The sequence below is a fragment of the Biomphalaria glabrata genome, chromosome 11, assembly GCF_947242115.1.
Source record: "Biomphalaria glabrata chromosome 11, xgBioGlab47.1, whole genome shotgun sequence".
Lineage (NCBI taxonomy): Eukaryota > Metazoa > Mollusca > Gastropoda > Planorbidae > Biomphalaria > Biomphalaria glabrata.
Window position 1 is genome coordinate 18757646 of NC_074721.1, and position 14772 is coordinate 18772417.

Genomic DNA, 14772 nt, shown 5'->3' on the forward strand with positions numbered 1-14772 from the left:
TTCAGAGTCAGTGACATTTATTTAAGAATACAATGAACTTCTTGCCGATGCTTGAATCCAATAGCGAGGCACGTGTTCTTTCTGTGTTCCTTCTATTGGTTGCAAGGACATTTGTTGTGCGTCGTTGGGAACTGGTTATGAGCCTGAAGATGGACAATGCCCGCCAAAGCGCCATGGAACCCAGCGTTGTAATCGATCGCCACCTCATTCAGGACGTAGTCCGACCTGACGTCCACGTACTGATCTCCCTCGTCAGGACCGCCCACCAGCGCCCCAGTCAAAACGTGTGGGTTAGGGCCGTGAGAGTTGGCATCGGCGGAAGTGCAAGGCGCCGGCTTGCTAGGACATGAGGCGGCTCTGTGGTGGGGCTGACGTGGAAATTTGCTCCCATAGCCTATCTGAAAGCTGTAGCAGCCCCCATCGTGATGGTTGTCCCCGAGGATGTAGTTAATCTGTTCCACAGCCCACTGTCTGTATCTAGCTGCATCAATACCAGAATCAGCCGCTACAAGAGCTATAAATGCAGAGTTGGCAGCTAATCTGTTGAAACAAGAGAGTAAGTTGAAATACAAAAATATGTTGTAAAAATATTTAAAGTTTTAAATATATAAGAGCATGACCAGGAACAGGAAGTGATGTAAGTAAGTGAAGTAAGTCAAGTAAGTAAAGTTAATGAAGTAAATGAAATAATTGAGGTAAGTGAAGTGAAGTAATTGAAGTAAGGAATTGAAGTAAGAGAAGTACGTTAAGTAAGTGAAGTGAAATAATTGAAGTAAGTGAAGTGAAGTAATTGAAGTAAGTGAAGTAAGTGAAGTAAATGAAGTAAGTTAAGTGAAGTTAGTGAAGCAAGTGAAGTGAAGTAAGTTAAGTGAAGTTAGTGAAGCAAGTGAAGTGAAGTAGGTGAAATGAAATAGGTGAAGTGAAGTAAGTTAAGTAGGTGAAGTAAAGTAAGCAAAGTAAGTGAAGTAAGATAGATAAGTGAAGTAATTGAAGTGAAATGAAGTGAAATAAGTGAAGTAGGTGAACTGAAATGAAGTGAGGTTAACTAAAGTGAAGTAATTGATGTAAGCTAGGTAATTGAATTAAGTAAAGTAAGTGAAGTGAAGTAAAGTGAAGTAAGTGAAGTGAGTGAAGTGAAGTGAAGTAATAGAAGTAAGTGAAGTGAAGTAATTGAAGTAAAGTGAGTTAAGTGAAGTGAAGTGAAGTAAAGAAAGTGAAGTAATAGAAATAAGTGAAGTGAGTGAAGTGAAGTGAAGTAAAGAAAGTGAAGTAATAGAAATAAGTGAAGTGAGTGAAGTGAAGTGAAGTAAAGAAAGTGAAGTAATAGAAGTAAGTGAAGTAATTGAAGTGAAGTGAAGTAAAGAAAGTGAAGTAATAGAAGTAAGTGAAGTAATTGAAGTGAAGTGAAGTAAAGAAAGTGAAGTAATAGAAGTAAGTGAAGTGAAGTAAAATGAAGTAAAGTAAAGTGAAGTAAAGTAAGTGAAGTGAAATAAGTGAAGTGAAGTACAGTAAGTGAAGTACAGTAAGTGAAGTACAGTAAGAGAAGTAAAGTAATTGAAGTAAGTGAAGTAAATGTAGTAAGAGAAGTAAGTAAGTTAACTAAAATGAAGTAATTGAAGTAAGATAGGTAAGTGAAGTAAATGAAGAAAGTAAAGTAAGTGAAGAAAGTAAAGTAAGTGAAGTAAAGTAAGAGAAGTGAAGTAAGTGAGGTGAAGTAAGTGAAGTATATGGTCTAAATGTTTCCCCTCACCTGAGAGATCCCCACTTCATGGCCCAGGCCAGCCCACAGGGCGTGTATTTTGTGTTTCCACCAGGGAACCAACTGTGAAAATAGTTGACCACCACTGTCCTGTAGGCGTTGTCTTTGGTTTCTTCATATAGGAGTTGATTGCAAGACACTGGAACATACAGAGTGTAGAAGTTACTAGCAACAACTAGCCTCGATTTCAGAACAAGACATGACTTTCGTCTCTCATGTCAAAATGAAACAAATATCTCTTAAGGCTTAACTGAGAGAAACAGAAAGGGGAAACTTTTAAAAAAAAATTACTTTTTTTAAACTAAGAGAGAAAGAGGGACACAGAGACAGACAGTAAGTATCAGATAGCTTTGCTTTGCTCCTCAGTACAGTGCGAGTGGACCTCTCTCCCCCCCCCCCCCTTTTTTTCAAAGTATAGTACTGGTTTAGGGTAAGAAAGTAAAATGTTGAATTGTTGAAATGGTCTACATAGGAGGATAAAGTGATGACTTAATCAGTCAGTGATTTGACTAAATATCAATGCATTTATATTAATCATTACAAAGATAGACTCACATTGCTTGTCAGTATAAATTAAGGCCCATATATAACCAGACTCGGCCATAGATTTAGCATCCGTCAGGTACTGTTGATGTTTGGTAGCCCTGTACAACCAGACACCAGCTTCACACAGTTCGTCCTTGTAGCTTTTGGATGCATACGTGTGAGTCTGAGCTAATCCCCTGTGGACAAGCAGGAAATACAAATAAGAAACACGAACATTCTAATGGCATGACAACAAGGGAGGGGGGCTGTTTGTACAGAGCTTATATCTACTCACACTGTCTGTCTGTCTAGCTAACACCCAATCTCGGATCAGCTGAAATTGTGCACAATTATTTCTTTTACCTGACAACCCAAGAATCAATAGAAGAAAATAAACCAATTAATTAATTAACTATTTGCATTAAATACTTTGATTGGTATCTCAAACAAAGGAAAAAAATAGTACTTTATTGAAGTGGTGGTATAAGCTTGAATTAGTCCAGCTTATATTAGGCTGCCATCCAGGGGCGGACTGGCTATATGGGCATCTGGCCAAATGCCCGGTGGGCCGGTATCCAAATGGGCCGGTAGTAGTTACCGCGATGGGTTGAGACCCTCTGAGAAGGTGTCAGAGACTCTACTCTAGTAGTTACCGCGATGGGTTGAGACCCTCTGAGAAGGTGTCAGAGACTCTACTCTAGTGGTTACCGCGATGGGTTGAGACCCTCTGAGAAGGTGTCAGAGACTCTACTCTAGTAGTTACCGCGATGGTTTGAGACCCTCTGAGAAGGTGTCAGAGACTCTACTCTAGTAGTTACCGCGATGGTTTGAGACCCTCTGAGAAGGTTTAACAAAAATTCAAATGCAGCTCGTTCCCTTTTTTTAAAATTTATTTTTATAATTTTTTGTTTTATTGTTAGTCTAGATCTATTACAAATTTAATGACATGACACTGATCCAAACTAATTGATACAGCTACACTTCGTATAAGCTTTTTAGAAAATGTATTTCTTATGTAACACATGTCAGGCAGTAACACATGTCAGGCAGTAACACATATCAGGCAGTAACACATGTCAGGCAGTAACACGTGTCAGGCAGTAACACATGTCAGGCAGTAACACATGTCAGGCAGTAACACACAGTTGTCTAATTCCCTACTTAAACACATCTCAGGCAATGTAATTTCACCTACTGACTGTCATGCGTAGAGCCAAACCTTATAGATCTATTCTTTATTTGCCAATTTTAGCGCCATTAGTTTAAGAACTTTTCCGTTGAGTACTACATACGCCTTGATATGACTGCTCTAGCAGATTATTTTTGAAATCTCAACCGAGTTTGAAGCTCTGTAGACATTCACTGTTATTATCTGGATAACAAAGTTCTGAAGTAACAAAAATAAAAACACTTTAATCAACTGACCTGTGTTCATTAGCAAACTTGTACAGACTCTCTGCTGCAGTCAAGAGTTGATTGCTGTAAGCTTGATCTCCCTTGTCTTTAAACACCATGGAACCAATGGCGAGAGCTGCGGCTGTTTCTCCGGCAATGTCACTGGCCTACATATGAATGGAGAAGACAATAAACTAAATTGTATTTAACATAAGCCCTCATGTTCATTGAATGTACAATTCAACAGTTGCCAACTTTTCATATAAACAAAGTTGCAAACTTTAAAAATATAAGCAATCGTGATAAATCCACGTTCTATACCATTTGTTAGAGATGACTAGGAAGAAAGCGTAGCTAGGGTATTTGATGTGCGGCAGTTCCTCATGATGCCCTCCAAAATGTTTAAAAAAAAGCGAAAAGTTTCAAATTTCGAAATGAAATGTATTCATTATTTAAGCATTGCTATTTCTCTAAGAATCGATTTTACATCAAAAAAAAAAAAAAAAAAAAAAAAAAAGAAAAGAGATTGCCAAATTAGTGAGTCATCGTTGATCGTAAGTATTGCTTCATCAAAGTATGTTTGGAAAAACTACGCTTGCATACACTTACCATAATAGTCAAGAAAAATATGCAAATCAAGATGGCAATATTTGGTGACTGACATTTTTATTTTCTATAAAACTCTAAATCTCAATAGATTCTTGTTTTGGAAGTTCGGAGACTTCTGGAGAATCTGCGACTAATTTCTGAAGCACCCAGACAAAATTAGTTTTTGTCTATGTTGCTGGGAGAACCATCGAGATTGATTTCCATCTGAGGATTCAATAAAGGCGGCTAAAAGTCATATTTATCATGACGTTGTTCTTATGGGGTTATTATTTCATGACCACTACAGTCCAAGGAGGATAGTTCCATCAGTAGCTCTTTCTCGTGTGTTGATAGAAAATCTATCTTCATCTTTTTTCACCTGGCAATTTTTTCTTGTGGCCAATACGTCTTTGAGGCTCTGCATGACAATGTAACATAAAATTTTCATCCAGATTTTAGATGTTAGGTGTACTGTGGAAAATAATCGAAAAAATATTTGCTTTTTAAATTTTCTTTGTTTTTTTGTTTTTTCTTGAGCACTTATATTACAATAAATTCGTTTTTATTTTGTTTGGGACATGAATGTATTCGGCCTCTCAGGAATGGATCGTACTTGGATAGTAATTTCACTCCAGGATATTTCTTTGATTTTGTTCTGTCAATTCTTCTTCAACTCGTTCGCGATGCCCAAGGAGTGCCAGATTCTGCTTGAAGAGAAAACGCCAAGATTCTCTACAGATAATCTCTCTACATTTTCCCCTCTTGCTTATTTCAATCTTGAGCCTTGCTGTCATTATTGTTGCCTAGTCACAGACAAACTTCAAGTTCCCTCCAAGCAAGTGATGTGTGTCTGAGGGGCTAAAACCGATTGGCCACGGATTGGCCACATTACAACGGGGCTTGAGTTCGAGTCCCGACTCTAGCAGGGTTGTGTTTGATGAGCGGCTGGAAAACCTTCTCCCGAATTCCCTCTCCCCCCACTGGTCCACAGAAGAGATTGGATCATTACAATTTACTAATTAAAAAACAAGAACAACACCATTATAAACTTGTCCATAACCAATGAAAGGACATTGTGTAAGGCTTCAAAAAAAAAAAAAAGTATAAAAGTGCATTGCCTTTAGAGATTTGATAAAATTTGCTTCAAACTGGTGTACAGCTTAAATTTAATTTGATTCAAGCTGGTGTACAGCTGGTATACAGCTGGTCAAATTTAAGAAAGAATATAAGACATAACCCTATGCGGCCCGCACCACCCACACATTGCTAGCTACGCCACTGGGGTTATGACTTCCCAGTCTCCCAAGACTGCTAATGGAGAGAGGTGGTGACCAAGAAATCTATGAACAGCGAAATGTTCAAATTCTAGTAAAGACTGGGATTTCTAATTTCGAGACAATTATGGCGCCTCTGAGTCCACCCAGCTCTAATGGGTATCTAACATTACTTGGGGGAAAGGTCGTTGTGCTGGCCAAATGACATCCTTGTTAACCGTGGGCCACAGAATTAAGATAACCTTTACATCCTCTGCCATCTAGATTGCAAAATCATAAGGTCTGAAAAGACAACTAACATTGCTGTCATTATTGTTGTCATGAAGTTTGACGGGACGACATGACTATAATACAATCTACAGAAATAACTCATTGGGCGACTTTAGAGAAACATCTAGCTAAATCTTAATTCATTCAAAAAACAAACAAACATACCTTTGCTTTCAGAAGTCCAAAACTAAAATTTGCAGGCTGCACGTGAAATAACCTTTTTAGTATTTGAAATATGAACTGACAGACGGAGGAACAGACGGACAGACAGACCATAGAAAACTAATATCGAGGCCCTAAAAATAAATCAATATTCATGAACACCGAAATGTTTCCTCGGTGAGTTCTGTTGTCGTTCTAAAAAGTAGTACATCAAAAAGTGTTTTCATTATTCCCAAAAGATCATTAGATCTAGTGACGCCTTACCGGGTGAGCCACAGAGGCAACTTTACATGGCCTTGACATTGTCATGTCTTCAGGTCTGCCCCAAAAGTTGTGGTCTAATGTTTCGTCTCCTACTTGGAAAGTGAACTCTTGTTTGGAAGGGTTCCAAGCTCTCAGGAAGTAATCCAAAGGCCATTTGATCATGTCATACATTTGGGTTAACTGATTGGCTCTTTGATAGCCGTCTTTCCATCTGATATGGGCATTGGAAAGAAAGTGCAGTTTTATAGTGCTAACAATTCATTGTATTTATTTAGGCCCTAAAAGTATAAAGGCCAGGTCCTAAGTCTAGAGATTATGGTAAATTATTTGTTTCATTATAAGAGTAACTTAAGAAATAGACATTAGTTTGGGTTAGTCTGTTAGTTTAACGTGTTCTAGACGTTGCCTTCACAGACTGACTACTGGTCTAGTACTGGTAGGATGTAGGATTCAAACTTTGGATGATCATGATGACAGCCCGAAGCCCAGCCAACGACCATGTTTAGACACTTTTAATGTGAAATAACGTAAACGCAACATTTTGTTGTTCCGAGAAATAAAATGTTTAATTCCTATTTGGAGCATCATTTCATTGTTTGTTCCCTTGAAATACAAGCCTCTATTTCAATTACGTGGCCATGATACTCGTATCTCGAGATGAAGGATAAAGGATGTGGCTCAAGTGAATACGCTGACCCAGTTGTGACCTTAATATCTTGCCACAACTGAGGCAATGTCTTTTAGACACATGTGCTTGTCTTTGGATATCAAAATGGGTAGGTGTTAACTGCAAAGGCGTTAGAGTCAATGGAAAGTTCTCAATTTGGCTTCAACTGGCCCCGTTTATTATTTTCTCATTTACTTGTTTTGCAATGGACTTTTAACTCTTTCTCTCCATCATTATTTTTTCTCGTTCCGATAGATTCAGATTCGTTTTGCTAATTTGTATTTCACTCATCTGTTATGATTACGCTTCAATAACTTTTTGTTTGTTATCAGAAAATTTTATGTTTGGTAACTGAATTATAGGAGAATGCATGCTCTTTTTACACATCACAAATTAAAGTTTATAAATCCAAAAAAACAATTTAGTTTAATGGAAGTCAAATCAACGTTGGCAGCGTCAATTGGGAGAGAAAGAGTTAAAGGCTAGGTTACCCAAATAAATGACAGTTATTGTGTTCCCTACAAAGTGTTACAGTTGGAGGAACACGCTTCATAAGAACACTTGTAGACCTCGAGACAAAACCTTGATTTTCAGGAAAGCAATACGAAATACGAAATGACTAATTGTTGTTTCTATTTGTGCAAAGAATTTATTACAAAAATTGTAATTTATTTTTTAGAATCCATCACCGCTATTATCATGCTTTTTGTGTAAGACTAAACATTGAAAATAAAGAAGCAAACAAAATTTGACCAAATTAACAATAACAACTATTAGACTGTTGCACGGTTCATTGAAGACATTGATATATAAGTAATGTAGTATTACTTTCTTAGTCTTAAATCGATATTTGTTGTAATCTTTCATTTAGTATGTCTGCAAACAGATTATGTTGTAATCATGTAATGTTTTTTTTAAAGGAACATTCTGAATCTATCATAATACAGATGTTTGAGGCCCAAGAATTAAAGTTAATTGTAATCATTTAAAATTTGGTTAAACAGATATGAATAACATTTCATTCTGAGCGCACATTTAGCTAGTAAATTAGGTTTATGTTAGTTGATTCTTCTAGCCATTATGCATTATCAGATGAAAATAATCAGAAGAAAATCATTTATCCAAACTGAGGTCGGTGGCAGAAAATGCCAAGACTTTATTAAGACAAACTTACTTGTAGAGTGACCAGAGCAGGATGGTGGCAGAGGATGCCAAGACTTTATTAAGACAGACTTACTTGTAGAGTGACCAGAGCAGGATGGTGGCAGAGGATGCCAAGACTTTATTAAGACAGACTTACTTGTAGAGTGGCCAGAGCAGGATGGTGGCAGAGGATGCCATAACTTTATTAAGACAGACTTACTTGTAGAGTGACCAGAGCAGGATGGTGGCAGAAAATGCCAAGATTTTATTAAGACAGACTTACTTGTAGAGTGACCAGAGCAGGATGGTGGCAGAGGATGCCAAGACTTTATTAAGACAGACTTACTTGTAGAGTGACCAGAGCAGGATGGTGGCAGAGGATGCCAAGACTTTATTAAGACAGACTTACTTGTAGAGTGACCAGAGCAGGATGGTGGCAGAAAATGCCAAGATTTTATTAAGACAGACTTACTTGTAGAGTGACCAGAGCAGGATGGTGGCAGAGGATGCCAAGACTTTATTAAGACAGACTTACTTGTAGAGTGGCCAGAGCAGGATGGTGGCAGAGGATGCCAAGACTTTATTAAGACAGACTTACTTGTAGAGTGACCAGAGCAGGATGGTGGCAGAGGATGCCAAGACTTTATTAAGACAGACTTACTTGTAGAGTGGCCAGAGCAGGATGGTGGCAGAGGATGCCAAGACTTTATTAAGACAGACTTACTTGTAGAGTGACCAGAGCAGGATGGTGGCAGAGGATGCCAAGACTTTATTAAGACAGACTTACTTGTAGAGTGACCAGAGCAGGATGGTGGCAGAAAATGCCAAGATTTTATTAAGACAGACTTACTTGTAGAGTGACCAGAGCAGGATGGTGGCAGAAAATGCCAAGATTTTATTAAGACAGACTTACTTGTAGAGTGACCAGAGCAGGATGGTGGCAGAGGATGCCAAGGTAGTTCCAAACTTGATATGATCTCCAGCGTCGTACCACCCACCTACCACGCAGTCGTGCAGGGCAGAGTCACCTCTCCAATGAATGGGATTGTTGGCTGGGAGTTTACCAGACCTGTGATATAAGAGTGAAAGTTTCCAATCATAGTTTCTCTTAATTAAGACATTCTATCGTGTGAGTATGTCTATAGAGTTATTTTGACAACCCATTTCCTATGATGAGACTAGTATACCTTTTAATTACCTGAAAATAAAGAGGCAGCATAGCTATAATAATGACATTTCTTTTAGCAAGTAGTCATTGCAAAGCCTTATATTCACAATTTCTATCGGTTTTTGTACACGCTATTTCTCCCACACCCAATATCGGATCAAATTGAAACTTGACACAATTTGTTTATTGTACCTAACAAAGTATGAGTCAATCGGGCAATGAACCAGTTAGTTAATTATTGGTAATTAATTCATTTGTTTTGTATTTAAGAAGGATAATAATAATAATAATAATAATAATAATAATAATCTTTATTATCCGTAAGGAAATTTGTCTTACAATTTGTGCATTACACCAAACAAAAAACATAACTATAAGAAACCAAAGTGTACATTCACACCAGACTCACTCATAATTTACATGTGACAAGTTTATACCAGATTGTTCTTATTTAATGATTTGATTGCCAGGGGAACAAAAGAGTGTTTGTGTCTGTTTGTCTTTGCTATCGGTGTCTTGTATCTCTTTTGTGATGGTAAAATCACAAAGTCCTGACACAAAGGGTGATTCTTTATTTCGAGGATCTTGTTAGCTTTTTTATAGATGTTTGTCTCAAACAACTGCCAAAATGGGGTTTGTTTTTTGCCAATGATTTTGCCAGCAGCATTTAGGATTCTATTAAGTTTATTTTTATTTTTAATGCTCAGATTGCCATACCAGGCAGTGATATTGAAACTTAAAATATTGCAGATGTGAGCGTGATAAAACATAGCCAAGGCCTTTTCGCTAACATTAAACGAGGACAGTTTTCTTAGTAGTCGTAATCTTTGCTGCCCTTTTTTGCTGATATAATCAGTATTTGCAGTAAAATTTAGTTTATTGTCTAGGATAGTACCAAGGTATTTAAAGGTTTGCACAATTTCAATAGTCTCTCCAGCTACAGAAACAATATCATTTCCCTTCTTGTCCCTACGAAAATCGATTATCATTTCTTTGTTTTTTTTTACATTTAATAATAAAAAATTATCTTTACAGTATTTCTCAATGTGTTCTAGTTCTTTGAAATACTCATTTACGTCTGAGCTCTCTGAGAGAAGGGCAAGAAGAGCCGCATCATCAGCGAATTTTGTGAAGGAGCAACAATAACTATCGGATTGAAAATCATTGGTGTACAAAATGAACCACAATGGCGATGTTACAGCCCCCTGGGGCGCCCCTGTGTTAACTATGCGTTCATTAGATATAACATTGTTTACCCTAACCCTCTGAGCTCTCTGGGTCAAAAATTCATTAGCCCATAGTATTATGTATGGACTAATCTGCAACGCTTTCATCTTTTCAATGAGTAAATGAAGTTGTATAGTGTTAAAAGCTGATGAGAAATCCATAAAGAGCAATCTTACATAAGTGTTCGGTAAGTCCAGATGTTTGTAGACACAGTTTAAAATATTTAGGATGGCATCGTCTACACCTTTACCCTTTTGGTAAGCAAATTGTAAAGGGTCTAACTTATTACAAAGATCATTCAGAAGAAACATTTTAACCAATTTTTCTAAACATTTAGACACAATGGAAGTAAGTGAAACAGGTCTATAGTCATTCATTTCCTTTGGTTTGGAAAGTGAATGTTATTCAGGGATGTGGCTGTATATGTGGAGTCTTTCTCCTTACTTTTAATGATGTCAATCGTGTTCTCCCATTCTTGGATCATGTTTGAACATTTCATACAATTATTCATAGTCCATGTCAATACTTGTGTTTCATAAAAAATATAACCAATTATTTAATCAATTATGGGCATAGACATATGTAAATATAGTCTGGCCGATAATACAGTTTTATGAAATGAAAATTTGTGACTTGCATTTCTGTGTACTTTATTTATGTCTAGGAGTTTTGTTTAATCTCTAAGACTGAAGATCATGCAATTTTTCAATTTTTCAGAATTCGGAAATCCGAATACAATAGATATACATGTTTTCAAGTTACATAAAGTTATTTCCTTTTTTCCAGTCTATATTTATTTATGTCTATGATTATGGGTAATTAATTAATTTTGTTTTACGTCGAAGATAGAGGGAGCTAATCTTGAGATATGTGGCACAGTTTCTTTCCCTTAGGTATTAAAAAAAAATAAATAAAATTGTTTCTTTTGCTTGTTTTCTATCTGAAACTCCATTTAGTTCCTTTATATATTGTCATAGTCTATACAAAATTTAGGAACAAAATCTTTTGTGAAGGAAGTCAAAGGGGAGTTAACTACTTTTATGAGCTGAACTGTTTTGATTTTTTTTTTTGTTTCCATTTCTATCAGTGTATTGAAATGACCAACTCAACTTTGATTTTGTGAAGGAAGTCAAAGGGGAGTTAACTACTTTAATGAGCTGAACTGTTTTGATTTTAACAGGTGGCTCATTGGAGCTTAGAGAACGCTATAAGAAGTCTGAAGAACTCAAATGTAGAGGAATCACATTTTTAGTGTTCAACGGGGATCGAACTCTTTACCTGAATTCTACCCAATTCTATCATATCATTCTGTCATATCATTTGACCATATCATTCGATTATATCATTCTATCATATCATTCTATCGTATCATTCGATCATATCATCCGATCATTCCATATCATTCTAACATATCATTCTATCATATCATATCATTCTATCATATCATTCAAGTATTAGGTTGAAATATGTAAATTTAGAGCAGAATCTAGATACGCAGATCAAACTTATTAATGACATTTTTCCTTGAGTTTCAAAAGTATTCGAATTTGTAATCACAGAACTTAGATAGAATAACTGACCTCTGGGCATCGTAAAAAAGAATGGACTTTCCCAGAGCAGAACCGTAGTCTTTGACGGAGTCGACAGAGACACAGCCAAAAATAAGAATGGCCAGGAATTGCAAAATCATTTTATTAACTTGATCTGAAATAGAAAATACGAAAATAAGTCATGGCCATGGAGACTTTTGGAACTAAAAAATGTAAAGCAATTCTAAGAAAATGTTTACCGTTTTCTAACCCTCTATCTGAAGTAAGTTCTGTATTCCAGAAGAGCAGAAGTTTTTCACTTAATATCCATCATTAGCTTGGTGTAACGCGTTTGTTAATCTCCTGCACCATCTCCTTTGTCACCTGGGCTTCATGCAGCTTTTACGTCTACCATTCGTGAAGTCTATGAGCTAGATTTGGTGGCCTAGTATTTAGATATAGATCCAAAAAGGCCTATAATTTGAAGGGAGTAATCACTGGCTAAAAGTGGTCAAGGGAGGGGGGGCACTTTGTCTGGAGTTGAGTAACTTCTAAAATTAATCTCTTGCCTCCCCTGAATAAGAAACAAAATCGTCAGAATGCTGTGTTGAATCTGGCAGCTGAAATATATGTAGCTGACAAGGCATGTGTAAGTCCTGTTGTAGCTTTTCTTTAGCTAGAGCCACGCCTTAGGCAAGTTACCATGGTTCCGTTTGTAATAAATTCTTTTTAATGTGTTTTTTTAAAATTGCTTTTATAAAGAGTATCTTTCATGTTTCTACCATGCTTAGTGCCTAGTGGTCTAATCACTTTTGTGGACCAGTGAGGGAGAGGCTTCTGTGTTGCATGTACTCAAGTCGGGGTTTGAACTCGAGCCTCCATGTTAGGTGGCCAAGTGGTTTTGACCCCTCAACCACACATTCAACACTTACACTAACTGCACAGAAATAAAAAATTCAGTTTCAGTGTTTCGATACAGTAAGCCCAAAGTGTATACATTTCAATCTAAAGATTATATAGATTACTCATGGGTCCGCTTATCTGCAATCTTCTTGGACTTGTGCACTGGAAGAAAATGAATCTTAGTGGTACAATCCCACTAAAGAGTCTTTCATCTAATATGATTTTAGGCGGTCAATGCTTATTGCTGTTTCCCGATATTATTATTAGGATGGCATATATAGGCCGGTGCGTTCAAACGCGTGTACTCATTCTTATCACTCTTAGACTTTCTGTAGTAAACCAAAGTGAATGCTATTTTTAGCGGTCCCCAAAATGGAAAAGACGCTATTAGTTTTGTGTGGCATGTCTGTCCGTCTGTCCGTTACGTTTAGATCTCAGAAACTAGAAGAGAAAATGAAAATCGGACATCATGATATTTTAGATCATTCAAAGTTCTGATGCAACGGCTACTTTTTTCTTTTCCGAAAGTGAACCATCTAGTTTTTTAAATTATCTATGCCAGCAGATTTTTCAAAAAATTACACCACTTTTCAATGAAAAATTTCTGGGGAGATAAGTCTTTTAAAAAGGTCACAGACTTCTTCATTAATAATTCAAGCTTCATTTATAGAATCACGCATTGGTAAAAAAAAAATTGCATCTAAGGTCACAATGGAAAAAGTATCAATGGATCATTCTAAAATATATTTTCCATTTATTAACTTACTCATGGAATACAATACTGATTCAAATGTTTTTAAAAATAATTTTAATACGAACTTCGTTTCAATTGCAAGTTAAAAAAAACAACAACCGAACTACTTTTATAGCGCGCAGTGTTCACACATCCTCATTAGGCTATTCACTTGACAACAATCTAAATTACAATAAATATGATTTTCCATTAAGAAAATAGTTTATCTTCTAATAGCTTGGGGGGGGGGGGGGAGGCAGATTTATTTATTATGTAAGCAGTAGTATCACATCAAGAAGTTAATCTGATGCGAACAGCATAAGGGCACTATAACCCAGTAGTAGGCCTACTAATCCTGATCATATTGACCTAGATCTAGCTCTAGTAGATCTAGATTATATTTCTAGATTTCTAGATCTAGTCTAGATTAGGCTATAGATTTAGTTCTGGACCTTTATCTAGAGTCTATTTAGTCTACACTTAAACCTTGTCTAGATCTTGCTTCAAGACCTAGTCTAGATTCTAGATCGAGAATGTAATCTTATATGTAATCTTGTTTTGTTTTAAAAAGCAAAATTACTAATATTTGTTATAGATCTAGTAGAGAAGAGAAATAAGAAATGGACAGAATAAACAAAACAGTACTTAATATATATTTATCTAAAAAAACTTTCACGTCTTTTAATAAAAATAGTTTAAATTATTTAACTAGATAAATTCAAATGAATGTTTACTTACAGTCGGGCCAATGTTAATGCCTTATCTCTACAAAGTCTTCATGTACATTAACTCAGTGGTTTTAAACAGAATATATCTATGATTAGGTTAAAGTTCAAAAGTTTATTGCTTTGCTTAATGCACACACAAAAAAAATCAAATCGAACATAAAGAAAAAAACTTCACGAAACAAAGAATCACGATTTAAAAAACAACCCAACAAAGTTAACTAGTTGAAAGAAACAACAGAATAACTGTTTTATTGCTGAAGTGCAATGCACATTCACTGATTTGTTCCGTTCATTTTCCTAATTCGCATTTTATCTAGTTAATGTGTACATTAACGGCTTCTGTACCGTTAAGGTTAGTTTAGGGTCAGGCTTAGGATTTAGGGTTAGGATTAAGTTTAGGGTAAAGGGTAGGGATAAGAATCAAAATTAGTGGTAGA

The 14772-nt window shown here is 36.3% G+C and overlaps 1 protein-coding gene across 1 annotated transcript; it reads right to left on the bottom strand.

The window, feature by feature from the left end:
* On the bottom strand, positions 1-14498 carry LOC106072735 (endoglucanase A-like). Its single transcript, XM_056003898.1, has 8 exons — positions 14346-14498; positions 12023-12146; positions 8961-9116; positions 6238-6448; positions 3710-3846; positions 2315-2481; positions 1751-1898; positions 1-540 (listed from the first exon to the last, which is right to left on the bottom strand). The coding sequence occupies exons 2-8, from the start codon at positions 12130-12132 to the stop codon at positions 93-95; spliced, it is 1377 nt and encodes a 458-aa protein (XP_055859873.1). The 5' UTR covers positions 12133-12146; positions 14346-14498; the 3' UTR covers positions 1-92.
* Between the last annotated feature and the right edge of the window lie 274 nt (positions 14499-14772).